Source organism: Leucopleurus acutus, assembly GCF_964270905.1.
Source record: "Leucopleurus acutus genome assembly, chromosome: 7".
Taxonomy (NCBI): Eukaryota; Metazoa; Chordata; class Mammalia; order Artiodactyla; family Delphinidae; genus Leucopleurus; species Leucopleurus acutus.
Window position 1 is genome coordinate 430,341 of NC_139150.1, and position 24,798 is coordinate 455,138.

A 24,798-nucleotide genomic window follows, 5' to 3' on the forward strand; every position below is an offset into this window, starting at 1 on the left:
ATGGATGGGCTAGGCTGAGGGGCGTGCCCTATAGGGAGGGGAGGGGCTGAGAAGCCCGGGGGCTTGGGCACACCCACAACAGCCACTACCCGAACACGCACACACACCCGGCAGAGGAGGGCGTCCCACAGGCCACTGTGCCCAGCTCTACAAATGAAGCTTTTTATTTACACCAAGTCTCTCTAGGCCCCAACCCCCGGGGAGAGGCCGACTACAGGGGGGCTGCGGAGGCTGGTCGGGGCAGAAGCTGGTCCGGAGGCAGAGGCCGCAGGGAACGGCGGGCAGCGGCGGGTCCTGAGTGGGCCGGGCCAGGCCGGGAGCGAAGGCACGAGGCCCTGGGAGCCTAGTCCCAGGGCGTAGGTCCGCCCGTCCGGAGAAGGCGACATGGGGTCAGCTCCCTGGGGTTAGGCCAGGGTCCACACCGCCACAGCTCTGCTCATAGGATGGCGGGGCCTCTGCAGGGAGAGAGCCAGGTCTGCATGGGGCCCGTGGCTCCCCCTCCCTGCCAGGCCCCAGGCCCCCACTCACCATAGGGGTAGCCCCACGAGCTATACTCAGGCGGGAGGATCAAGGTACTGGTCGTGGGCACCGGCCCTCCAGAACCCTCTGCAAAGTAGGGCACGGTGGCACCTGTGGAGATGCACAAGGGAGGGGGCAACGGGTGGGGGGCAGGGCTACCATCCTGAGGATGGGGTTCAGGGGCGCCAGGCACAGAGCCGAGGGCTGCAGGCGGCTGCTGCTGCTGTGAGTGGCTCTTGGTGGAGAGGGAGACAGGGTCCGAGAAGAAGTGGGGGCCACCAGCCACAGCCTCCGCCTCCTCCTGGGGTGGCGCTGAGGGCACCACCAGGCCTTGGCCTGGCCGGGGGCTCAGTGGGACGTGGTTCACAGCGATGTTGCCGATGAAGACCGGGAGGGTCACGATGGCTTCCGGCGTCTTCAGGGAGACCTGGGGAGGTTATGCGAGTGAGGAGCCAGGCCACCGGCCCCTCCTCCCACCCCACCCCTGTATCCCTACCACCTGCAGGTAGTAGTCCACATGGATGAGGCTGCAGCCCGGCAGGGCAGACTGGGGCAGGGCAGGCACCAGGATCTGCTCTTGCCACTGAGCCCGCCTCCAGGCCTTGACGCCGGCGCCCTCCACCTCGGCGATGGTCCGCACGTCATAAATCCAGCGCTTGGCCTTGTAGGACACTTTCTGGGGAAGGGCCAGCCTGTGAGCCTGGGCAGGCCAGCCACCTACCCCTCCTCTGCCCCATGGGGACAGAGCTCAGCAGGCGAGGGGACTCTGACCTGCAGCAGACTGGCCACCACAGGGCTGGTGTCCTTGCCTGACTGGTTCTCAATGTCAGCCTGCAGCCGCAGCACCTGCCCCACCACGTAGCCTCGGAGGTCGGTGCTAGCAGTGAGGACTACGCTGCCTGTCTTCACCAGCTTGTAGGAGAACTTCTTGGTGGTGGAGGCCACATTGGGTTGCTTGGGAGGAGAACAGAGAGGGGGTTTGGCAAGTGTGGGTAGGCGGGATCCTCGGGGTCAGCTCAGGACAGAGAGGCCGCTGCTCTTCCAGACCCTGGCCGCCTCACCTGTGCTGGGGACAGGGTGTCAGGCAAGGCTGGGCCCACCCAGGAGGCCACTGCCCAGGCTCACCTCGATGTCTGGGATGCTATTCAGATTCAGGGGGCTCAAGATGTAGAACACGCGGCTGCACTGGTGATCCTTGGAAAAACGTGGTGTGTCGATGGTGGCCCGTACCTGGTGCACAATCTTCCCAAAAGGGCCCTCAAAGGACGTGGGAGCTGTGGCTGGAGAGAGAGCAGGGACTGGTACCCGACTGCCCCCCACCCCACCTCCCACCCACCCTCGCCAACTGCCACCACCTGGCCTGGCCAGGCTGGGCTCTCACCAGGAAGCAGGAACTGGAAGGGGAAGCTGTGCTCTCCAGCAGGCAGGCTCCCTGCAGAGACAGAAGGGAGGTAGGGGAGAGGGGACAAGGTGACCTCACAGGGTCCAGGACAGAAGCAGGCCCTGCAGCCAACCAGCTCACACTGCATCTGGCTGCTGGGCTCCTAGCCTCTGTCTCCAGCACATCAGCAGCACAGGGCTGTGGCCTGGGCAAAGGATGGGGGTGAGAGCTTGGCTTGAACAGGAGAGGGGGCAGGGCTGTTCCGGGGGCCGGAGCCCATCCAAATCCAGGAGAAGGTGGCCCTCTTCAGCCACCCAGCCCCCATCAGGCAATGCCCTGTGCCTGCCAGGGAGGGAAATCCAGCAAGGTGCACAGTCCTGGGAGAGGGTGGGCTAGCACGGGGATGCCAGAGGCGGATGGGGAAGTCAGGTGGACAGACCCCACTCTCAGTGGGATGAGGTGAGGGAAGGGTTCCTAGACTCACCCTTGTCGGCCAGGGACAGAGCGCTGTTGAAGTAGCCCTCCTCCACCACCCACGCTGTGTCATTGGCCTTGCTGGAGACCTTGCAGGACCCCGTGCAGGTCACCCGGATAGCTGCAAGGGGGGGACAGCATGAGCCCCAACCAGACTGGCCTGGGCCCCTCCCTAGCCCCAGCACAGGGATTCAGGCAGGACGGGCAGCACCCAGGACCACCCAGCTAGGCCCTGGGAAGGCCAGCACATGGCCTGCTACCCTCCAGAGGACACTTCCTGTCCGTGCCACATCTTCAGGTGCTCTCAGCGAGCCAGGGTGGCGAGGCACAGAGTTCTACCTGTCGTGCCATCCAGAACATGAAGGCCCTGACGGTCACCCAGATGACCCCTGGGCAAAGCCCCACCCCCAGCCCCCGCCCAACCAGACCTGTGAAAACCCAGCTCCCTACAGGGGTGCTTGGGAAACCCTAGGTGAACAGAGGCAGCTGTTTGGGGCAGCTGACGTCCGACCCCACCTTCCTGCTGCCTCTCAGGCAAGTCAGTTAGGCTGGGAGGCACCCCTTCAGGCTCCAGGAAGCTACCTATTAGCCCTCATGCTGCAGGAATGTGGTCAGACCCGCCTGAGCAGATAAGGAACCCAACAGTCTGGCACACCAGAGGGTGGGGACACCTTGGCTTCCTGGGCCAGTACTGCCCAGGAGCGCTGATTTCTGCATCGAGATGGCTTGGTCCTCCCCCACACTCCCCAGGGGAAGCACACACACCAGGAACCAGGCAGCAGGGTTGCTGCCGCCTTCCGCCCTGTGATCAGGAACACAAATTCCTCCGTCCAGAGCCCACTACAGTCAGAAGGCCATGGCTGGACCAGGCCCAGCCGAGGCCGGTCACCAGAGGGGACATCACGGCTGGAGACCCAAACAGGGCAGGGGGTGGGAGCTCAGTGACAGGTAGCCCTGTGGCTCCCTCCATTTCTTCCTCTCCCTGCGGGGCTGAGTCAAGGCCAAAGACTTTAGCCTGCCTGCCCAGCTGCCAGTCCTCCCCTGACCTGATGGACTGGTGAAGGGAAGGTAACTCGGAATCTGACACCCTCCTGACAAAGCCATCAGGCAGGAAGAATGCAGTGTCTCAAGTGCCCAGGGCCAGGGGCAGCCACACCAGGTCTGTCTGTGGTCTCCCCAGGCAGGCCCCACCTTGCTGATGCAGGCCTCCTGTTGGTCCCACAGTGCACTGGGCTGCCCTCCACGAACCCGTGACTCGGCCTCCGCCCCATCAGCACTGCCAGTGACCAGCCCTCAGCCTCCGTGCCAGCCCAGGCTCACCACCCGGACCTCGGCCCTAATTTCTAATCCACGCTCCACCCGTCATCCCCTCCTAGGGCCAGACCTGGAACTGTTCCCACCCTGGAGGTCTGGGACATCAGCAGTGCTCCTACAGACTAACACATCCCAAGAGAGGCACGGCGTGGAACGAGCAGAGAAGCGGAAGCCTGACTGTAAAGTAACTAGAAGACGTCCTGGTGGATTGCAGGCGTCACACTGCTGGAAACATTCCTCCTGGAGAGGGTGCGTCCCCCCTTGAATCCGGCTGCCCTGGGAATGCTGGGAACAATGGAGTGTGCTGGAAGGGGTGCGATGGTCCCCAGACTGGCCCAGTGACAGCTGAGCACTGTGAAGTGACCCCAGTGGCTGGGACACGGAGCTGAAGAATCACCCTGCCGGGCTCTGCCCAAAATCCTAACCCACAACAGCACAAGTTATAATAAAATGGTTGCTTTAAACAACTTAGTTTAGGCGTGATTTGTTTGCTTAGAGGTGACTTTCACACAGCAGCAGATAAAGGAATAGCTGTCTAACCTCACTAGAATTCACGGAAACTCATGTGACTTACCATTTAACACATCAGATTGGCAAATATTAAACATTCTGATACGTGTCGTAGAGAAGGTAGAAAAACAGACACTTGCTTATAGCAATCAACCTGTCGGCTGATACGACGGAGGCCCTGGAGAAGAAGCAGGCAGATCTGCTGTAATTTTACACACGCGTTCCAGGGATCCAGCAGATCCCCTTAGAATCTCACCCTGTTCACCCTGTTCAACACTGCTCCTAATAGCAAACAACCTAGGCATAGCCTACGCGTCCAAAAGCAGGGTGGCTGAAACAGGCACACACTCAGCCAGGACCTGGCCACACAATTAAGGTGAACAAGTCAGGGTGGCACCTGGCCCCAGAAAAACAAACCGGCCCTCGAACTCTGTGAACTTCCCAACGACTGTGCCAGGGCCCCCTCTGCACATATGCTGTGAGGCCCCTTCGGGGACCCTGCCTGGATGAACAGCCTCCAATCACCGACTGGAAACAAACTCCCATCCCTGTCCAATCTCTCCTCCGCAGGGGAATAATGGAGGCGAGGGGGAACTGGAGGTTTGGGGCTGCTCCAGTTCTCTAAGGAGAATCATCATGTGGATCCTGTGCCAGAGTGGCTTCTGGAACTTTCCTCTTGAGCCAGCACTCTCACCTGTCCAGCAGCCCCCCTCCTGTGTACCACCTGCAGTCTGAACACGAAGACTTCTGCTTGCTCCCCCTCTGGTCCCCAAGGTCTGTCCCAGCCTCCATCAGCTCCCTCAAACCTGGGGCAGCCCAGCCTCTGCCACATCCTTTCACTACAGCTCTAGCCTGCAAGCCACTTCCCTCTGTCCTGTTTCCAAATCTGTAACACGAGAGGAATGACAACACCCACCTCCCAGGGTTGCTATGAAGACTGATGGATTGGTCCTTGGGAAGTGGGAATGGCATCTGGCCCACGGTGAGAGCCCAGGGAGCCGGCAGAGCTGGCAGCTGGCTGCTACTGTTGTCCGGGCATCACCCTCCCTCGTCGCCCACCTCGAGAGCAGAGCACAGGGCAGCCCCGCCTGACCCCCAGCCTCCAGCTGGGCTGGACCCAGTCTCCAGCTCCGTCTCCAGCCTTCTTCCACATCAGCTCCCAAGGCAGCCGGCGTCCCCAAGGCTGAGTGCAGACCATCACTGACACTCCTCAGTCAAGTGTTCAGAGGCCTGCTGCCCCCCACCCTCCATGTCCTCCTGGGGGCCCCCCTATTGCATCAATGCCTGGTAACAAGTGTCTTTTGAGGGAAAGGAAAAATAAGAACAATGGTCTTTCCTCTCTCACACCCCGGCAGGGCCGGAGGCCTACAGAGGCCCCAGCACCAGCATCCCCCCTACCCCTGGGGGGCAAACTGAAAATAATACCCTCTCTGGCGCGAGGCCAGTCGTTGCTGGACTCTCCAGGCTGTGACCTGACCTGCTTCTCCCTGCCTCAGGGCTCTTACAGTCAGGGACTCCCTCAGCCTCCTGGGGCCCAGCTGTCCATTTACCCACATCCTACCCACCACATGGAGGCTGCGGGGCTCTACCCAGCCCAGGTTAGTCACGCACAGCTCAGGCCACCCCTTCACTGTGGTCAACAACAGCCTGTTCGCCCTGGGCCCCAGCTACAGGGGGTGACAGGGCAGCAGGCCAGGAGGAGAGCTCTGCGTGGGGTCTCTGTGGTGTCCGTCTGTCCTCCAGCCACGGCCCACCCCTCCTTCCTGTGCCCTGCCAGCCGCACTCACCTCTCACTGGTGCCCCAGAGCAGAGCTGCACTGTCCCCCCGGTGCCCCTGCCACAAGCACACCTACCCCCACCCAACCCCAAACTCCAACTGGGGAGACAGGAAAGAGGCGACACGTTACGGAGGTGGGCGGTGTCACCGGTCCGGGACGGAGGAGGCAGCTGCCCAGAGAGGACGGTGGCTCTGCATCCTCAGCGGGCACCCCAAGCGCTGAACGGTCAACCACACGGGGGCCTGGAAGGTCAAGGCCCAGAGGGAAGCCCGGCAGCTGTGGTTCTGGCCAAGCACCCCAAGGTAGAGAAGCGCCCCAGGACGGACACACCACGCAACCTCACACTCAGAGCCGGGGTCAGGAGAGAGACCCCGCCCGGGCTGCGGTTCGCCCACGGCCCAGAGGGACCAGGTGTGATGTCCCCCGCAGGGCCCGGTTCACACCTCAGGCAGCAGACAGACGAGGCCAGCGCCGGCAGGGAGCCCTAGCTAGGGGCGCCGCAGCAACCGGATCCCCGGTCTCAAAGTCCCAGATATCTGCGCCAGCAGAGGGACCGGCCAGGAGGGCTCAGGTTCGGCTCCCAGATGCCCGCTACGGCGGCCTACGGCACGCAGGGATTATCAAGATCCTCCCAGCCCTTAGGGACTAGCCTCGGGCTGGGTGTAAGCAGTGCCCTGCAGCCCGCCCCCGGGGACCCGCACACTCGGCGGGGCTGCCTGGGTGTATGGGAGAGAAAGCCCAGCGCGGGCCGGGCTCCAGGTGAGGGCCCAGCAGCTGCAGGGCGCGGCGGACAGGAGACCCGACAGGGAAAGTCAGAAGCGTCGCGGGTCCAGGTCAGAGTGGCCTTCGGCGAAGTAGACAGGCTCGAAGCCCGCGCCCCGAGTCTGGACGGCCCTTGGCGGAGAGGACAGGAAAGGCAGATGCGGAAGGACTGGGCCACCCGGGCCTCCCTGCTCCGCCCCGACCGCCGCCGGCCTCCCACCCCCGCGGTCCGCCGCCCGGCCGGCCGCCCCGCGGCGCCCCCCGCAGCCGGACGCGCGCCCCCGGCCTCGCGTGTCCCGGGCCCAGCGGCCGCGCGCCGCTTCGGAGCCATGCCCGGCCCGCCGCAGGTGCGGCCCTTCCCGGACCCCGCGCCCACCTCGGAAGGGCAGCGGCGCCGCCAGACGCACGCGCACGGCCCCCGCCAGCGGCTCCCCCGGGCTGTAGACGACGCGGCCGTGGCTCAGGCGGACCTCGAAGAGCTGCACCCGTCCCATGCCGCGGCCCTGCGGGGCGGCCGCGCGCTGCCGCCCCCGCCGCTGCCGCTGCCGCTGTCGCCGCGCGCCCAGCCCCGCCCCCGCTGCCCCGCCCCGGCCTCCCGCCCGCCCCCGCCCCGCCCCCGCTCCCGCCTTGCCCGGCCCCCTGCTCCCCCCGCCCCCATCCCTCTCCCCTCTTGTTCCCACCCCTCCCCGCCCCCCTCGGCCCCCCAGCTCCCCACGCTGGCTCCTGCCCGCCCCCCAGCCCCGCCTCGGTCCGTCCCCCCAACCCGCCCTTCCCCGCCCCGCCCCGGCCAGCAGGGTGGAGCTCGGGCGCAGCCCGCGGGAACCCGGCGCACCTGCGCCCCCTGCTGCCTCACCTGTGGAGAGGGCGGGCCGGGCCGACGCCCCCTCTCAGGCTCCGCCCCGGGGTCTCCACCGTGCAGCGTCTCTACACTGAGGGAAGTCTCCAGGCTGGGCTTGTGTCGGGGCGGGGAGCGCTTGGCCTGCAGCAGCGGGAGGGAGAGGTGAGGGGTGAGGCTCGATACCCAGGGGCGGATTCGAGGGCAAATCCGGGACTCTAGGCGAGAGAAGGCCGTGCTTGGCTTAGAGAAGGTGCTGGACGCCTACTGGCAGGTTAAATATGGGGTTGCTTGAAGGAGGGCGTCAAGGTGAGGCCAAGTTTTTGTCCAGAACAGCTGGGCGAATGGGGTGGCATTTTTTTGATGGAGACAACCGGCCTAGATACAAGTTATTTGGGGGGTGGGGAAGGGGAGAAATCGTGACCGGCAGAGTCAGAGGTGCCTGTTAGGCACCCAAGTGAACTGGCACTCCTAGGCATGAGTCTGCGGGAGATAGAGGACGAACGGATTTGTTAGACCCTTGTTTGTAGATGGTAACTCTATTCAGGACACTGATGACATCAGAAGTGGGGGTGAAGCCAGAGAAAGCTAATCTAGCCCTCCAGCAAAAGGAGAGGGGCCTCACAGGCTGAAGGGTCCACTGGGCCAGGCTAAGGAAAGGCAGCAGCCAGGGAGGCCCTGAGGGCCAGGGGTCTGCAGCAGGCGCCAGGTCCACCTGGTTTACCCGGGATTCTGATGCTTCAGGAGGGAGGGTCTGACTGGCCAGCTTGACACTCTCCTGTCAGGACTGTGCAAACTCCCTGAACAAGGAGTTTGGGGTGCCCATGGGATAGGGAGGATGGCGGGCAGCCCCAAAAAACAAGTGTCCATGGCAGAAATCAAAAAGGAAGTGTTTGAGGAGGCAGAGAGAGACGCTGTGTTGGCTGCTGCTGAGATGGAGGAGATGGGGGCAGAAAATGGGTGACCTTACCCCAGGTCACACCTGTTTCCTACAATCGCACCCTATAGGGCTCTGCACGTCCTTTCCTCTGACCCCCTCTCCCCTCTAGAAGCTCTGCTGGTGTGCCCTCATGTCCACCATCATCACCACCCTAACTTTTGCTTTTCTCTAAACGTTCCTTTCCTCATGCTCTCATGGAGCCCGGGCTTCCCCTGGAGGCTCTAAAGTGTAAATGTTTATTTTCGTACAACCCCTGTACCTCTGGGGCTGCAGGTAGGGTGGATGCTCTCCTGACTCCTTATGACCACTTCCAGACCATTTTCCCCTTTGCCCTAATAGCTGCCAGCCTTAACTCTCATTTTCTCAGAAGAATAATTCATTCCCCCCTCCACTCTTGCTGTTACCTCCAAAGCCAAGGCCTGCCCCCCTTATTCTTTGGGGATTTCAGCTCCTGACTCACTCACTGTCATTCTCTCCAGCACCACTTGTGCAGGAATTCTGATTTCCGAATCCACATAGGTTTCCTTCCAACCTCAACCTCCTGGCCTCTGTCTTAACATGAACCCAGGATTTGTTTTAATCAGCTATGGTAAGGTGACAGACACAAAGCCAACTGCCTTGAAAGAAGAGTTTAGAACTTACAGCTCCCAAGTGGGGCACGCCACACTGTGCAGGGCCATCAGGAACAGCAGGGAGAGGAGAGCTCGGCCAGAGCCTTTACCGTGTTTTCAGTGGGAAGGAGGCAGGGTACGCAAGTTTGAGCAAGTTTCGGATTGGATAGTTTGAATGTCAGCGGTCTCTAGTGGTCCAGTACCTGGCCCTGGGTGATTTAGGCAGGGAAATACTGGCTGGTGTACTGGTGACAGGAGGTGGTTGGGGTGTGGGCTCTGGATCGGTTGGTTTGCAAGTGAAAGGTGTGTTGGTGGGTGAGTTGTTTGCTGTCTCTAGGAATTAGCCAGCCTGGGAAGGGCAGTCTCTCCCCAGCCAGCAAGGCCCTCAAGATGTCAAAGCATCAAAAATCTAGAAAATAAAAAACATGATCAAGGCAGTGCTCATTCCCTTGACTCCTGTCCTCTGAGAACCTTCCCCAGCTGGCTTCAGCAGACCCTCTTGTGGCTTTACGTTTGTCTGAACGTCACCCAACAACTTCTCTCACCCCTTTCCACTCACGCCGTTACTCCCATCAGCAGGTGGGTTCCACCCCTCCCACTGAATGGGGCTGGCCCCTTGACTTGCTTGAACTGCCAGAGAGAGAGATGCCATGCCAGTTTCAGGCTCTATGAAGGGCTGGCAGCTTTTGTTCTCATTCCCTGACAGTCCTGAGCTGCCATGTGACAATACCTGGCTACTCCTCTGGAGAGATCACCTAGAGAGAAAGGGAAAGCCTGGACGTAAGAGTCTCAGACTTCTCGCCTCACTCACACATCCTGACTGTGGCTCCGTGAGGGACGCTGGCTGTTTCGGCTGTCTATTGTTGCATGAAAAACCACCCAAATTTATTACTCTGAAAACTAGGTTGCATTCAGCTGGGAGGCTCTTCTACTCTGTGTGGTATCTGCCTGGGTTAGAATGGCCAAGATGTCTGGCACCTTGACTCGGGTGGCTGGGACAGCTGGGGGCTGCTCAAGTATCCCTTCCCTGAGGCCTCTGCACATGGTTTGCCTGGGGTTCTGCACAGCATGAGGGTCTCCAGATAGTAAGACTGATTACCTGTGAGCAGGCCCCCAAGAGGGAGGAAGGTAAAGCTGCCAGTCCTCTGGCCTGGGCTTGGAAGTCCCAGAACTTTCTACCAGATTAAGTGCATCAAAACAGTCACCGGGGGCTTTTCTGGTGGCACAGTGGTTAAGAATTCGCCTGCCAATGTAGGGGACACGGGCTCGAGCCCTGGTCCGGGAAGATCCCACATGCTGCGGAGCAACTAAGCCCATGCGCCACAACTACTGAGCCTGCACTCTAGAGCCTGTGAGCTACAACTGTTGAGACTGCGTGCCACAACTACTGAAGCCCACACGTCTAGAGCCCGTGCTCCACAACAAGAAGCCACTGCAATGAGAAGCCCGCACACTGCAATGAAGAGTAGCCCCCACTCGCCGCAAGTAGAGAAAGCCTGCGCACAGCAACGAAGACCCAACGCAGCCAAAAATAAATTAAATAAATAAAATTAAAAAAAAAAACAGTCACAGGAGGGAGATTCCTGGCAGTCCAGTGGTTAGGACTCAGTGCTTTCACTGCTGTGGGCCAGGTTCAACCACTGGTCAGGGAATAAGATCCCACAAGCTGCGAAGTGTGGCCAAAACACACCCCCAGAACAGTCACAGGACCAGTGAGGACGGAGCATCACACCTAACAGGGAGGGAAGGAATTGATGGTGAGAATTTGAGACAAATTACCCACCAGCCAATAGCAGAAAAGTCAACCAGCTGAGCCCAATCTCATCACAGAATAATTAGAAAATCAACAGTTGTTTTAAGCAATTATTATGCAGCCGCACATACCTGGAACAGACACTGACACTTAAAAGTGAGATGCTGCCTCAGAAAATCTACAAACAACAAATGCTGGAGAGGGTGTGGAGAAAAGGGAACCCTCTTGCACTGTTGGTGGGAATGTAAATTGATACAGCCACTATAGAGAACAGTATGGAAGTTCCTTTAAAAACTAAAAATAGAATTACCATATGACCCAGCAATCCCACTACTGGGCATATACCCAGCGAAAACCATAATTCAAAAAGACACATGCACCCCAGTGTTCATTGCAGCACTATTTACAATAGCCAGGTCATGGAAGCAACCTAAATGTCCGACGACAGACGAATGGATAAAGAAGATGTGGTACATATATATGATGGAATATTACCTCAGCCATAAAAAGGAACAAAATTGGGTTATTTGTAGAGGCGTGGATGGATCTAGAGACTGTCATACAGAGTGAAGTAAGTTAGAAAAACAAATATCGTATATTAACGCATAGATGTGGAACCTAGAAAAATGGTACAGATGAACTGGTTTGCAGGGCAGAAATAGAGACACAGAAGTAGAGAACAAACGTATGAACACCAAGGGGGCAAAGTGGCGGGGGGTGGTGGTGGTGATGGGATGAATTGGGAGATTGGAATTGACATATATACGGAATTGACATATATACATATACATATATGTATAAAATAGATAACTAATAAGAACTTGCTGTATAAAAAATAAAATTCAAAAACAAAAAGAAAGGGAGACGTTGCCATCACAGAATTCTGAAATGTGGCCCTGACTTTGGAACCAGGCAGCAGGAGGACCTGGCAGGCAGTAAGGACATTGCTGGTGGAGGCCCGAGAAGGGCGGAGCCCAGTCAGGTATTGGCGGAAAAGTGGGACACCATTGCCTGTGGTAACGGGGAAGGCAGAAAATATACCTAAGGATCTGATTTTCCTGGCAGAAAGCTTAAAGGGCCAACTGGCTTCTTTCAGTCATTTATGCCAAAGTGAAATAAAGAAAAGAGAAATGGACTAAAGAAGTAATGTTCCATGCTCCAGCAGAAGTCGGAGGACGTGTTTCAAGCAGGTCCTGCAGCTGGAAAAGAAGAACTATTTCTCAGCCTCAGCCTTTCCAGGCAGCAAAGGCTCTCAAGGTAAGAAATGGCATCGTGGGGAAGATCAAATCCAGGACACCGCAGCAAAACACGACGTCAGGGTTAAGAGAAATCCAAGGGCATGGCATATGACCCCTTGTTAAGACCTCTGAAGATTCCCAGGGGACGGGACCCTCACAGGTGCTGTCAGCCATACAGAAGCGCCTCCAGGCGTCTTGAGGTCTTTGTGCCACAGCACATGGCTCGATGTCCACAGCAGAAAGGAGCCGCTCAAAGATATTTCCAGTGTAGCTTCTGTCTAATAAAATGTGTTATAATTTGATACCTAGAAAATCCACAAAGTTTTTTTTAGGGGTTGTATTTGCTTGAACTACAATGGACAAAGTTCAAAATAAAAGAGGCCTCTGGGCTCTCAAGTGTCTCCAGGCAAGAAGCAGGCTGAGGAAGTTACTCAGCAGCAAACAGGGCCCATTTCCCATGGAAAAGGGAGGATGACCGAGCATGCAGGGCCAAGAGGCAGAGGCAGAAGCCACTGGGAGCCATAAAAAAGGGTGGGTGCGTTAGGGAAGCACTTGCCGGGAGCAGACAAGCCCTTAAAGGAGCACTGTGACAGCTGTCTGCTGGATTTCAACATTGCTGTGCATCCGTGGCTGCAGGGGGCACACCCCCTTTTCCTTTTTGAACCGGGTGTCTATTCACTTATCCTGTGCTTCCCCTTGGAACGTTGGGTCTTGGGGGGCAGACAGCTTGCCTCTGGCCTTGTTGCACGTCATAAGCCAAGAGCCACGGTGAGGTGGGGTTCTAGGGTCTTCACGTGGGAGGAGCAGGAATCATTAGGGGTCAGAGGGTGGACGGGTGGGGGGCAGCCTGTTCCACTGGTAGCCCCCACAACGCGCCACACTTTCAGGACTCATGCTCTTGTGCACACCCCTCCCACACGGCCTCCAAGCTCGCCTGCGTGACTTGCTTTGGCCAGCGGGATACTAGCAGGTGTGATTCAAGCAGAGGCCCACTGGGACCTATCACTTAGAGCAGAGCCTCCACACGGTAAGCAGTCCAGCTCTCCTGCATGGATAGGGTCACATGGAAGAAAATGAGGTGCTCCGGGCAAATTCCCAGCTGAGTCCAACCGAAGGAGGTATCCGGCTGACACAGTGTGGAACAGAAGATGCCCAGTCAGTCACAGAATTGTGCAAAATAATAAGTTGATGTGGTTTTAAGCCATGAAGTTTGGGGGGGGGGTTGTCACAGATCAGCAGGTAACAGAGACACCATCACCCCTAGCACCTGCAGCCCCTTGCAAAAGTCTCTGAAGCACTTCCCGTCCTCGCTCACTTCCTCTATCAGCGATCCTTTGAACCCACTGGGACCTCCGACCCTCGGATCTGCCCCCTCTGGTGTCCTCTCTTCTTTACTTGCCGAGCTCAGATGCCCCGGGCAAGCATCCCTCTCAGACAGCTCGCTGTCTCCCCCTCACCTCACCGCACTCACCCAGCATAACCGCAGTCCTGGCTGAATCCAGCTCTCCCTCCCCTCTCAGGCGATTGCCTCACCTCTTTCTCCCCCATGGGCTCATTCCTGCTGGTGGACAACGTGCTGCTTCCTTTCCCGCTATAAAACCAACACTCTCTCTGGACTTGCCTTTTCTTTCTCGCACACCCCAGAAGAGTTGTCAGTCTCAAGGTTTCCAAGCCTCTCCTTCCACTCCCCCTTAGCCCGTTCAGTTGGGCTTATTCCTCCATCACTTACTTGTCAAGGTGACCAGTGCCCTCGTGCTGCGTGCTCTATTGACTAATTCCCAGTGCCCACTGACCAGGACCTCTCAGCAGCATCAGAGAAGGCTGATCCCTCCCGCTCACCCTAGCACTGTCTTCACTTGGCCCCTGGCCTACTGCCCTCTCCTGGTTTCCCTCATACCTGACATCCTCATGCTCTTTACCAGCTCCTTCTCTTCTCAAATACTCTCTTAGTATGAGAGTACCCAGGGCTCAATCTTCTCCCTCTCTTTTTCTCTATTTGCATTTCCTCCCATGGTGAGCTCATCAGCTGTATGGCTTTAAATACGACAAGTATGCTAATGAATGCCAAATCTGTACCCCAGGCTGGACACCTCTCTGAACGCCATATTCACATATTCAACTGCCTTATAACCTTAACGTGCAGCCTGAGGGAGAAATACATTTTTATTTTGCTAAGCTGCTGAGAATTGAGGGATGTTTGTTACTGCAGCATAACCAGGGCTATCCTGACTGCTACAGAACACTGCCACCACAGGTGTCCCAACATCATCGTTTCTTGGGTGGGTGCTTGCATTAGCTTCCTAAACAGCCTGCCTACTTCCACTCTTTCTGGCACTGTCTCCATCAGACAGCGTGATGCACTGAATAGCTATTCCTCTGCTCCAATCCTCCAGTGGCTCACTTTTCTGAGTGTGAAAGTCAAAGTCCTCACGAGAGCCTACATGACCCCCTTCCCATCCTCCACCTCTCTGGCCTTGTCCCCTGTTGCTCTCATGCACTCCTTTGCTCACGGTGGCCACCTCCACTTTTCAGACACACCGAATGTGTTCCCAATTTATGGCCTTGGCACTGGCTCTTCTCTCTGCTGGAGATGCTCTTCCCCTAGAGCCCACATGGCTCACTCCTCCTCCTCCTCCCAGTTTGTTCAAATTACTTGGCAATGAGGCCTACCCCGCCCACCACCTTTCCTGGATCCCCAACTCCCTAATGCTGATCTACTTCTTTCCCCACAGCACTGATCACTTTTTAACATGGCATATAACTCACACGTCACGGGCCTTTTCTGCCTCCCTCGCTAGAACAGGGGTTTTCAATTTGTTGGGTGCACCGGTGTAGAGTGGTTTCATCGGGCGCTGGGGCTGAGAGCCCGCTGGAGTGGTTGTCAGGAGACAGGTAAAGCCCCGCCAAAGTCCTCAGCCCTTGGAGCTCCTGTTCAGGAAGGACCTGGCCCAGGCTGTTCAGCGCCCCGGCTCGAAGCCCAGGGAAGGCTGGTGTAGCCCGGGGATGTGCTATAGCGGCGGTCTCCAACCGTTTTGGCACCAGGGACCAGTTTCGTGGAAGACAGTTTTTCCACAGACCGAGGGCGGGGGCCGGGGCGGACGGGGGGGGGGGGCGTGTTTAGGCGGTAATCCGAGCGATAGGGAGCAGCAGATGAAGCTTCGCTCTCTCGCCCACTGCTCACCTCCTGCTGTGCACCCAGGCCGCGGACTGGTACCGGTCCACAGACTGGGGTTTGGGGACCCCTGGGCTACAGGGTCCTGATCCGCGCCCCTGTGTGGAGGCGGCCAGGGAGGAGGAGGGTGGGCCTGTCGGCACTGGACCCAGCCCCTACGCCACGGTGGCCCCTGGGCTCCGGGTCCCTGTCCCCACTCCGGCCTCCTGCCCGCTGTCCGAGGACGGGAGACGGTTTACCGGCAGCCGCAGCCAGTCCCGCAGGGACCCCGACCTGCAGAGCCCGGAAGGCCCGGGGCGCGGAGCCAGGCCGCCCTCCTCGAGGGGGCGGGGGCCGGGTCGGGGTCGCGGGGGCGAGGGCGGAGGCCGGGTCGGTGTCGGGGTAGAGGGTCGGGGCCGAGAGCCTGTAGGTTGGCCTCCCGCACAAAGCTTCCCGCGAAACTGACGTCGCGCCGGGCGGCCGCGCAGGCACCGCCCCCGACCGCGCCCCTCCCCCGCGCTGGCCCAGCTCCTCAGCGCGCCGGCGCACTCGCCCTCCTGCCATTGGCTGCGTCGTGGCGGCGCGCGCCGGCCGGCGCACTGCGCGCCCCACCATTGGCCGGGCGGCGGCGCGCGGGGGTGTGTCCGCGTCGAACTCCGCCTCTGGCCCCGCTCGCTGAGGAGCGCGCGGCGGCGGCGGCGGCGGCGGCGGCGGCGGCGGCGGCGGCGGCGGCGCGTGGCAGGTCCGGCGGGCGCCAGGAGGCGGCGGCCCGACCCCGGCCCAGCCTCGTCCCGCCCGCCCGCCCGCCCGGCCCCGATCCTGACCCCGACTCATCCGACTGGCCCGCCTGGCTCGCCGTGGCCCCGCCCCGGCCCCGGCACCTCCTGAGGGAGAGGCGCCGCCGGCCGAGCGCAGGCCCGGCCATGACCGACTTCAAATTGGGCATCGTGCGGCTCGGCCGGGTGGCCGGGAAGGTGAGCGGCGCGGGGCTGGGGCAAAGGTCGTGCCGGGGGACTGGGGCGCTGGGCCGGGGGCCGGGCCGGCTCTGGGAGTAGGGGGCCGGGGTGCGAGGCAGGGGGCCGGACCGGAGCTGGGGGTGGCGGGCGGGGTCTGGGAGTCGGAGTCGGGGGTGCGAGGCTGGGGGACGGGGGCTGGATCGGCGGCCCGACCCGGGCCGGGGCACGGGCAGAGGCCGGGCGGTTTGCGGGCGGCGGGCCGACGGCCTGGTTCCCGGGGCAGCCCTCCTCCGGTTGCGGCCCGGGGCTCCGGCCGTGCGCCGTGGCCGGGGGAGCAGGGGGCTGTGGCTGCGCCTGCGGCCGCGGGGAGCGCAGGCCCTTCCGAGGCGGCGCGCTCGCTCCTCGCCGAGACCTGCGTGTGCGCGCCGCCTGTGCCTGCCGGTCCGTAGTGAGCTTCGGGCAGGGTTCGTGCTGCCAGCGGCGGCCCCGTCTGGCTGAGCCTCAGTGGGCCTCGCCAGAGCAGGGCCTCCCTCTGCTTCTCTCCCTTACCTGGCCCCGCCCTCCGCGTGTTCGAGGCTGGGGCTTCCTGGCACCTGTGGGCATTGAGGCTTGGCTGTTTCCAGGAGCCGGCCGGCCGTGCAGCTGCACCAGCCACGGACCTTACCCTGGATGGGAACCCTGTTCCCATCACCAGCGGCGGAAGCTTCTGGTGGGAGAGAGGAGCAGAGGCAGTCAGATGAAGGTAAAACCGATTCAGATGCTAGAAAAAAGCTTTCCAAGCGAGAATGACACTGGTCCGTTTTGGGGACCGTTTCCTGCCCTTCCTGCAAGGGGACGTGACTTTCTAACTAGGGAAGGGTGGGCTCCCCATCAGCTCTGAGGTCCCTTCTAACTCAGTGACTGATTGCACTAATGTCATCCCTTAAAACTTTTATTTGGAACATTTTAGACAGACAAAGAGGTAGGAAGGACGATTCAGTGAGCACCTGTGTGAGGACCACCTGGCTTAATAAATAAATGTTAACTGAAACCTTCTGCATATTCTGCCTCAATCCCGGCCCCCTCCCTCTACTCCAGTGACGTCATACTCTTGGACTAGGTTTATCAGCACATTAAAATGCACAGCTTAGTACCTGTCCAGTCCTGTGGCACTTCTTTTGGTTCTTCGCGAGCAGATGGGAAGTGAAGCCTGATGCCGCGACTCTGCGCAGTCAGGAGTGGGGAAGGACCAGGCTTTGGCACCTCTACCTGCTTTCAGAGTAGACGGCCCCTCGCCTGCTGAGCTCGCTTAGTCTCAAGGGGCGGCTCCTGCTCATTGTCGGTACCTCGTACTGATTCCAAATGTAATGTCTTGAAACGTTAATTTCCAGACCAAGTACACATTGATAGATGAGCAGGACATCCCGCTGGTGGAGGGCTACTCCTTTGAGGTAAGGACGCCGTTCCTTTGCCAGCATGCCCTTAGTCATGCCCAGGAGGGTCACAAGGGGTGGGTTTTCTTCCCTGTGATGTGAGGGCAAGACCTGGTACGCGAGCATCTCAAGCTGTCTATCTGTCACTGCCCCGTGGAGCCCCCTACCGCCTCTGCGATGCTGGTCTTCCCCCACTTCTGCCTGGTTGCAGGCTCTTCCTGAAAAAGAGACAAATTGTGTCATGTTTGTGATTGAGTTCAGCTGGACAAGCTTCTGTGCCCTGGGAGACTCTCCAGGGCTGCCCCCCCTTCTCTCGCCCTCTGCTGTTCCTACCTGATGAAGCTGTTCGGCCTCTAGTCCTCACCCGCGCACTCCTCCTTCCACGAGTCTGTGGACCCACTCTTACCTCAGATGTCACCCTTTTACACTTACTTGGTCTAGGGCTTATCTTTTTTTTACTGGGTGGGGGCTTTTTTTTTTTAAGGATAGGAAGATTTATTTCTCTGTGTCCACAATGTTTTGCAAAGAGTGGTTCGTGACTGCGTCTTGCCTCCACGAGAGGAGAGTGCTTCTTGGTGCCGCGTGTCTGGGAGACTGCGGAGACCCCCAGGGTCCCAGGAATAGGCCTGGGACTGTCCCTCTGGCTTGTTTTTAATTTGGAATGTTGCTGATAGTCAGAGGCTTTTTAACAGAGCTTTTTCTTGTTTTCTCTCAGGCCCGGATGGAAGTAGACGCAGATGGAAATGGTGCTAAGATATTTGCGTACGCCTTTGACAAGAGCCGAGGAAGGGGGTCGGGAAGGCTCCTTCATGAGCTGCTGTGGTGGGTGTTCCAAGCTGCTTGTTTGCCCTGTCGGGTTTGCGCAAGCCCTGAGGTGCACGGGGCTCGTGGAGCCAGCAGACCCCTTGTTGACACATGGTGCCTTCCCCAGGTCTCCCAGTTAATTCTGTGTCATTGTCACTATCCCGGAGGGGTGGCTGCTTTGCGACCTGTGGCACTGGCAGGGCAGCCAGAGAGTCTGCAGGCTGAGCGCCCTTTCTGCTCGGTGTGTTTGGGACACAGCCTCCTCTGGGGGTTGGTGGGGTCTGGCCCCTCCTCCGGGTTGGGGAAGGGCCTTCCTCTCTTCTGTGTGAACAGCGAGGTTCCGAAGTGCTTGGGACCACGCAAGTGGGGTGTCCTCCAGGCTGTGTGTGAGATGGTTTCAGGTTCCCTCCTTGGCTCCCTGCAGCCTAGCTCTTAAATCCAGGGGCTGGGCTGTCCACGTGGCCTGTCCTGTTTGGGCCACAGACTGACATACTTGGGTTCCTCTCTGCAGCCTTGCTCCTGATGGGTCCCGTCGGTGTGACCAGGGACCAGTTCAGGGCACACGGCTGAGGCGTTCAGGAGGGTTGGGAGCCCATCTGGAGCATTGTCTGTTTCCTAGGGAGCGGCACAGGGGGGGCATCGCCCCTGGGTTTCAGGTGGTGCATCTCAACGCTGTCACTGTGGACAATCGCCTGGACAACCTGCAGCTGGTGCCATGGGGCTGGCGGCCCGGAGCTGAGGAGACCTCCAGCAAGCAGAGGTGGGTCTTCTTGGGGCCTGGTGATGTGGCCGAGATGCCGCTGAGGGCGGCCCCTCCAAGCTCACTGCTAAGAGGGGCCCGCGACTACTCTGTGCTCTGAGGCTTCTGTGGGTTTGGTGACCCTGGCCGTTTTCTCTCAGGGTGCGGGGGTCCCCTTTTTCTTCACAGGGGGAGGAGACCGTTTGGAGGCTTATCTTTCTGGGCTGGTCTTCTGAATTGGCTCTTGCGGGGAGAGGGGTTGTGTGGGCCGGTCCCCTGTAGGTGGGCAGGACGCCCTTGAGATGTAGGAGCCATCTCCATCTCAGGGATGCCCCTGTGCACACAGATGGGTCTTGGTGTCATGCTCTTTTGTAAGCAGTTTGTCTGGTCAGTGGTTTAAAGGAAGCAGGACAGTGTGGCTCGGGGGTTGGCGACTCGGCCTCCACCTTTCCTTGGTCCTGAGGACTTGGGCGGAGGGGATGCTCCAAGGGCAGTTCCCGTGGCCCCAGGAACAAGCCCCTCTGTGACTTCATGGAGCCCTTAGGAAGAGCTGGGGGACCAGCAGGATGGGAGCCAAAATGAGCCAGGGTGTCCCTGGCCACCTGTGCATCATTTAGGGGCTCCCTAGGGCTTCTGTGCATCTCCTCGGGCCCCTGGGCAGCTTTTCCTGACTTTGGCGGTGCTGGTACTGACTTCCCCTACAGGCAGAAGTCGGTGAGGTCGGTGCGGGGGTGTCAGTGTTTCTTAGGATGGAGACTGGGTGGCATCTTTGCAGTGGTCACCACTGGGGTCTTGGTAGAGCCCCATGCACTGGAGGTAGGAAATGGCGGGATTGCACGGCCAGCTGGGCTTGCTGGTGGGGGATGGTCCCCAGGTGTAAGAAGGCCGCGTCCAATCTGATGCTGCTATAGCTCTGGAGGGGTATCCATAACTCTGTACGAGGGGAGGGGGTGGGTCTCCAGGCGTTGGGGGTCTCTGCTCTGTTGTTAGAGGCTGATCCTAAGACCCCTCCTGAGGGAGGCTGATCCTCTTGTGGTAGCTGGGTTAGGATTTTCATCTTCCTGGAGGTTACGTGAGTCTAGACTTCTGGTTGCAAGTGACAGAAACTAAGCCCAATTTCGCTGAAGCAAAGATAGAACCCTTAATGGCTCCCCTGCTGAGATGTGGAAAGCCACAAAGCCACCTCCAGGTCTCAGGAGCGGCTGCCAGGGCTGCACACCCGCTTTCCTCAGCAGTGTCTGGTGGCGTGGGGAAGTCAGCTTGTTTTGAGTCACTTCTGTCTCCGTGCTGGGGGCAGGAGGGTTCTTTCATCAACAGAAGGAAGCTTGTGTCATCAGGACAAGTGTAAGGGCGGCTGAGCGGAACACCAGCCTCTGTGGATTTCCCCCAAGTTGTCCAGCACTCACATGGGTTCAGGGCAGGCCTGGGGTTCACCCTCCCTGGCTCCATGCAGGTCTGCTGCTGCCCATTGCAGACACTGGAGGGACACTGCCCACTGTGTCACCCAGCGATGGGTCTGTCTTTCTGGGATCTCAGCATTTGTCCATCTGAGCACCACGTATTGTTGTGAGATGAGGTGACCACGGTTAAGAAGACCTGTTTGGAAAAGGGTCTGTTACACCCAGGGCTGCCCCACCGGTGGTCTCCCCCAGGCCATGGCCCAGCTGCCCCATTCTCCTTCAGACCACTCCCAGGAGGCCCAGGACCACCCCAGGGGCCTCTCCCTGCTGGTCGGCCCAGGGGCAGAGGGGTTGGGGTTGGCCTTAGTTTGCCGGCCTGGGGTCAGCCCATCAGCAGTCCTCCACCTGTCGGGGCAGAGCCAGCCCAAGGGTGGCCTGAACTCCCCGCTGGCCCGGCGTCACGTATCCTTCCATCTCACTCAGTGGCCTCCGCATGGCAGCTCTTTGTAGGAATCACCCCATATGTGAGGCGGGCGGTTTGGCAGCACAGCTCCTGCCAGGCACCTACCTTCTGCTCTGCTTTCCTGGCGTCACTTCAGTGGGGCCACGAGGGCGGCCCAGCCGGGTGGAAGGTGCTCTTTGCAAAGGTGCATTTCCCTCCCTTTCTGCCCTCAGAAGCCGGCTGGGACTGAAACTCACCTCTGTCTTCCAGGACTTCATTGAAGGACTCAGAAAGTAGCCAGTTTTCTCCCACATCCTGACTTTCACCCTTTTCTTCTTTAAAAAAAAATCTTTTTATTGTGGCAAAATACAGATAACATTTACTGTCTTAACCACTTTTAAGTGCATGGTTCCGTAGCATTAAGCAAATTCAAATTGTCGTGTGTCATCACTACCATTGTCTCTAGAACTGTCTCGTCTTCCCAAACCAAAGCTGTGTCCCCATTAAACACTAATTCCCCACCCATCTCCTCTGCCAGCCCCTGGTACCTACTGTTCTGTGAATTGCCAAGTCCTTGGACCTTATCTGCGTGGATTGATGTGGCATTTGTCTTTTTGTGTCTGCCTTATTTCACTTCACCTCAGTTATGTCTTTGAGGCTCATCCATGTCATAGCATGTGTCAGAATTTCCTTCGTTTTTAAGGTTCAGTAATACTCCATTGAGTGTGTGTGTGTGTGTGTGTGTGTGTGTGTGGCACATTTGGTTTATCCATCATCCATCAGTGGGCACTTGGGTTGCCTCCACCCCTTGTCTGTCGTGAACGATGCTGCTGTGAACACAGTTGTACAAAGAGATCTTCGAGTCCCTGCTTTTGATTCTTCAGAGTGTGCACCCAGAAGTGGAATTGCAGGATCATAGGATAATTCCATCTACTTCTTGAGGAAGCCCCACGCTGTTGTCCACAGCATCTGCGCCATTTTACCTTCCCCCCAGCAGCGCACCGAGGCCCCAGTGTCTCCGTACCTTCACCAACACTTGTTTTCTGTTTGTTTGATAGTAGCCATCCCAGGAAGGTGAGGTGGTCTCATTGCGGTTTTGAGTTGCATTTTCCTGATGATCACTGATGTTAAATTAAGCATCTTTTCATGTGCTTTTTGGCCATTTGTATGTCTTCTTTGGAGAAATATCTATTCAGATGCTTTACCCTTTTTTAAATTGGGTCGTTTGTTTTTTTGGTTGACTTGTAGAGTTCTTTATATATTCTGGGTACAAATCCCTTATCAGATATATGGTTTGCAAATATTTTCTCCCATTCTACAGGTTGCCTTTTCATTCTGTTGATTGTCTATTGATTGTCTCTCTTTTTTTAAGTTTTTATTTATTTATTTATTTATTTACTTAGGCTGCATTGGGTCTTCATTGCTGTGCGCAGGCTTTCTCTAGTTGCAGTGAGCAGGGGCTACTCTTTATTGCTGTGTGCGGGCTTCTCACTGGGGTGGCTTCTCTCGTTGCAGAGCATGGGCTCTAGGTGTGTGAGCTTCAGTAGTTGCAGTATGTGGGCTCCGTAGTTGTGGCTCTCAGGCTCTAGAGCGCAAGCTCAGTAGTTGTGGTGCACAGGCTTAGTTGCTCCGTGGCACGTGGAATCTTCCCGGACCAGGGCTCGAACCTGTGTCCCCTGCACTGGCAGGCGGATTCTTAACCACTGCACCATCAGGAAAGTCCCTGATTGTCTCTTTTGATGCACAAAATAATTGACTTTTCATGGAGTCCAGTTTGCCTATTTTTTCTCTTGTTACTGTGCCTTTGGTGTCATATCCAGGATTATTGCCAACTCCGATGTTGTGAAGCTTTTGTCCTGTTTTCTCTGAGAGTTTTATTGTTTGGGGTCTTACATTTAGGTCCTTGATCCATTTTGAATTAATTTTTGTCTGTCACATTAGAAGAGGGTGACCCTTCCTTTTTTCTTTTTTTTTTTTTGGAAGTATAGTTGATTTACAGTGCTGTGCCAGACCCTTCCCTTTTTTATCCAAGTCCCTCCCGGCCCGGTCTCCAGAGAGGGCGGGTGGGTTGAAGGGGATGGTCCACCCATCCGTCTGCTATCGAAGTGCGGGAGGTGCCTCCTTCGGAGGCCAGCCCCAGGGCGGGCCGCTCACTGCCTTGTGCTCACCCCACCGCCCGTGCCTCTTGTGGGGCAGTTGCGGGCACTTACAAGCTTCTGGCCCTGTCCAGCAAGAGAAGTGTTCGGGGGGTGTAGAGCAGCTCACAGCAATCGGGCAGGCAGGCCAACCAGGGGCAGATGTGGGCGCCCCCGGGGCCGCGAGCACGTGATCTCCGTGCCTGTCTTGTGTGCAGCCGTCCCAGGCGTTGGGGAGATTGACGAGCAAGGCAGACAAAGCCCTGCCCTGTGCCTTTTAGTGGGAAGATGAAACAGGCTACATACTGGATGTTCCAGAGAGGTGAGCCCAGGCAGTGGGGTGGGCCAAAGGAGAGTCAAGCTGCAAAGCTGGGGGCGGGGCAGCCTGAGAAGAGGAAGCAGCTGGTCCACCCTGGGGTCACTCATTGTCACCTCCATACCTTGACCCTTCCTGGCCAAGGCATCCTGAAGTGCCTGCTTCTCTCTTTAAGGGAGCAAAGCTTATACTGGCTGGCGATTCAGCAGCTGCCCACGGACCCCATAGAGGAGCAGTTCCCCGTCCTGAACGTGACCCGGTACTACAACGCCAATGGGGACGTGGTGGAGGAGGAGGAGACGTCCTGCACCTACTACGAGTGCCATTACCCGCCCTGCACCATGATGGAGAAGCAGGTGCGCAGTGGGGGAGCCGGGCCTCCCCTAGGACTGCCCTCTCACGGCTTCTCCCCTGCGGTGGCCGTTCCTTTGTCACTGCCTGACCGGGGCCCAGACCCTCCGGCCTGGGCGCACGGGCGGCCAGGTCCTCGCAGGTCTGCCGTGTGACCGGAGCGCTGCTCTTCTGTGTCCTTTCAGCTCCGGGAGTTCAACATCTGCGGGCGCTGCCAGGTGGCGCGCTACTGCGGCTCCCAGTGCCAGCAGAAGGACTGGCCGGCCCACAAGAAGCACTGTCGGGAGAAGAGGCGCCCCTTCCAGCACGAGCTTGAGCCGGAGCGATGACCGGGCAGTCAAGTGGCTTCTGATCTCCCCAGGCTGCGGGCTCTGCGGGCAGCTGGACCGGGGCCACCAGAGGGGCTGTTCCTGCACTGGCTCCGCCACCGGAGGCCCCCCCACCCCGCACCCCGCGGAGCAGAGACAGCTGGGAGGCCCCCCGGGACGCTTCTCATTATTTATATGTTAATATGTTTGTAAACTCATGTACAGTTTTTTTGGGGGGGAGGCAGTGGGAGGGTTAGAAAGTACAAATAGGGTCATTTGCTGTAACACTCACTTTCCGGGTGGCTGAGCCGAGGAGGGCGGCCCGCCCGGGTTGGGGCAAAGTAAAGGGTGGGACCGCCCTGAGTCCTGGCTGCTGTCTGCGCTCCGCCTCGGCCGGCATCCGTGGTGTGGGTGCGGGTGCAAGGGCTGCCGTCCCCACCCCCAGGCTGCCTGGCAGCGTGAGGGAGACCCAGACGTGTCCCTGTCCTGTGGCAGGAGCTGCTGAGGGTGGTTAGTTGCTTGGCCCCTGTTCTCAGCCCCTTTGAACTCATACAGTGGGCACCTGGGAGCGCGGGGCGGGGCGGGGGGGGGGCTTCTCCCAGCAGGACTGCTGAGGTCCGCCTGCGACTTGGAGCAGCCCGAGGGGTGAGAACTGCTTTCCTGTGCTCC

At 58.7% G+C, this 24,798-nt stretch overlaps 2 protein-coding genes across 5 annotated transcripts; one reads left to right on the plus strand and one right to left on the minus strand.

Annotated features, from left to right (window-relative positions):
• Positions 1–148: 148 nt before the first annotated feature.
• On the minus strand, positions 149–13,617 carry ARRDC1 (arrestin domain containing 1). Of its 4 annotated transcripts, none has more exons than XM_082842933.1 (8): positions 13,587–13,617; positions 2,385–2,495; positions 1,901–1,951; positions 1,645–1,799; positions 1,291–1,473; positions 1,019–1,195; positions 529–946; positions 149–455 (listed from the first exon to the last, which is right to left on the minus strand). In XM_082842933.1, exons 1-8 carry the CDS (start codon positions 13,591–13,593, stop codon positions 391–393), a joined length of 1,167 nt encoding a protein of 388 aa, XP_082699059.1. In that variant the 5' UTR covers positions 13,594–13,617; the 3' UTR covers positions 149–390. The 4 variants fall into 4 exon arrangements, with proteins under 4 accessions (XP_082699059.1, XP_082699058.1, XP_082699057.1 ...); XM_082842932.1 differs by lacking the exon at positions 13,587–13,617 and adding an exon at positions 7,115–7,258 and having other exon boundaries at positions 529–934; XM_082842931.1 differs by lacking the exon at positions 13,587–13,617 and adding an exon at positions 7,115–7,258.
• A 2,493-nt stretch (positions 13,618–16,110) lies between these two features.
• On the plus strand, positions 16,111–24,460 carry ZMYND19 (zinc finger MYND-type containing 19). The gene is made up of 6 exons (XM_082842948.1): positions 16,111–16,240; positions 17,593–17,652; positions 18,350–18,456; positions 19,058–19,198; positions 23,646–23,826; positions 24,007–24,460. The coding sequence occupies exons 1-6, from the start codon at positions 16,190–16,192 to the stop codon at positions 24,148–24,150; spliced, it is 684 nt and encodes a 227-aa protein (XP_082699074.1). The 5' UTR covers positions 16,111–16,189; the 3' UTR covers positions 24,151–24,460.
• Positions 24,461–24,798: the final 338 nt, after the last annotated feature.

Bases quoted from the DNA above. Each gene is read 5' to 3' on its own strand.
- ARRDC1 (XM_082842930.1), bottom strand. From the start codon at position 7,232: ATGGGACGGGTGCAGCTCTTCGAGGTCCGCCTGAGCCACGGCCGCGTC. The intron at 1,952-2,384 runs GTGAGTCTAGGA...CTGTCTCTGCAG, and splicing joins TCTGTCCCTGGCCGACAAGG to GGAGCCTGCCTGCTGGAGAG. The intron at 1,800-1,900 runs GTGAGAGCCCAG...CTCTCTCTCCAG, and splicing joins CTTCCAGTTCCTGCTTCCTG to CCACAGCTCCCACGTCCTTT.
- ZMYND19 (XM_082842948.1), top strand. From the start codon at position 16,190: ATGACCGACTTCAAATTGGGCATCGTGCGGCTCGGCCGGGTGGCCGGG. The intron at 16,241-17,592 runs GTGAGCGGCGCG...GTTAATTTCCAG, and splicing joins TCGGCCGGGTGGCCGGGAAG to ACCAAGTACACATTGATAGA. The intron at 23,827-24,006 runs GTGCGCAGTGGG...GTGTCCTTTCAG, and splicing joins GCACCATGATGGAGAAGCAG to CTCCGGGAGTTCAACATCTG.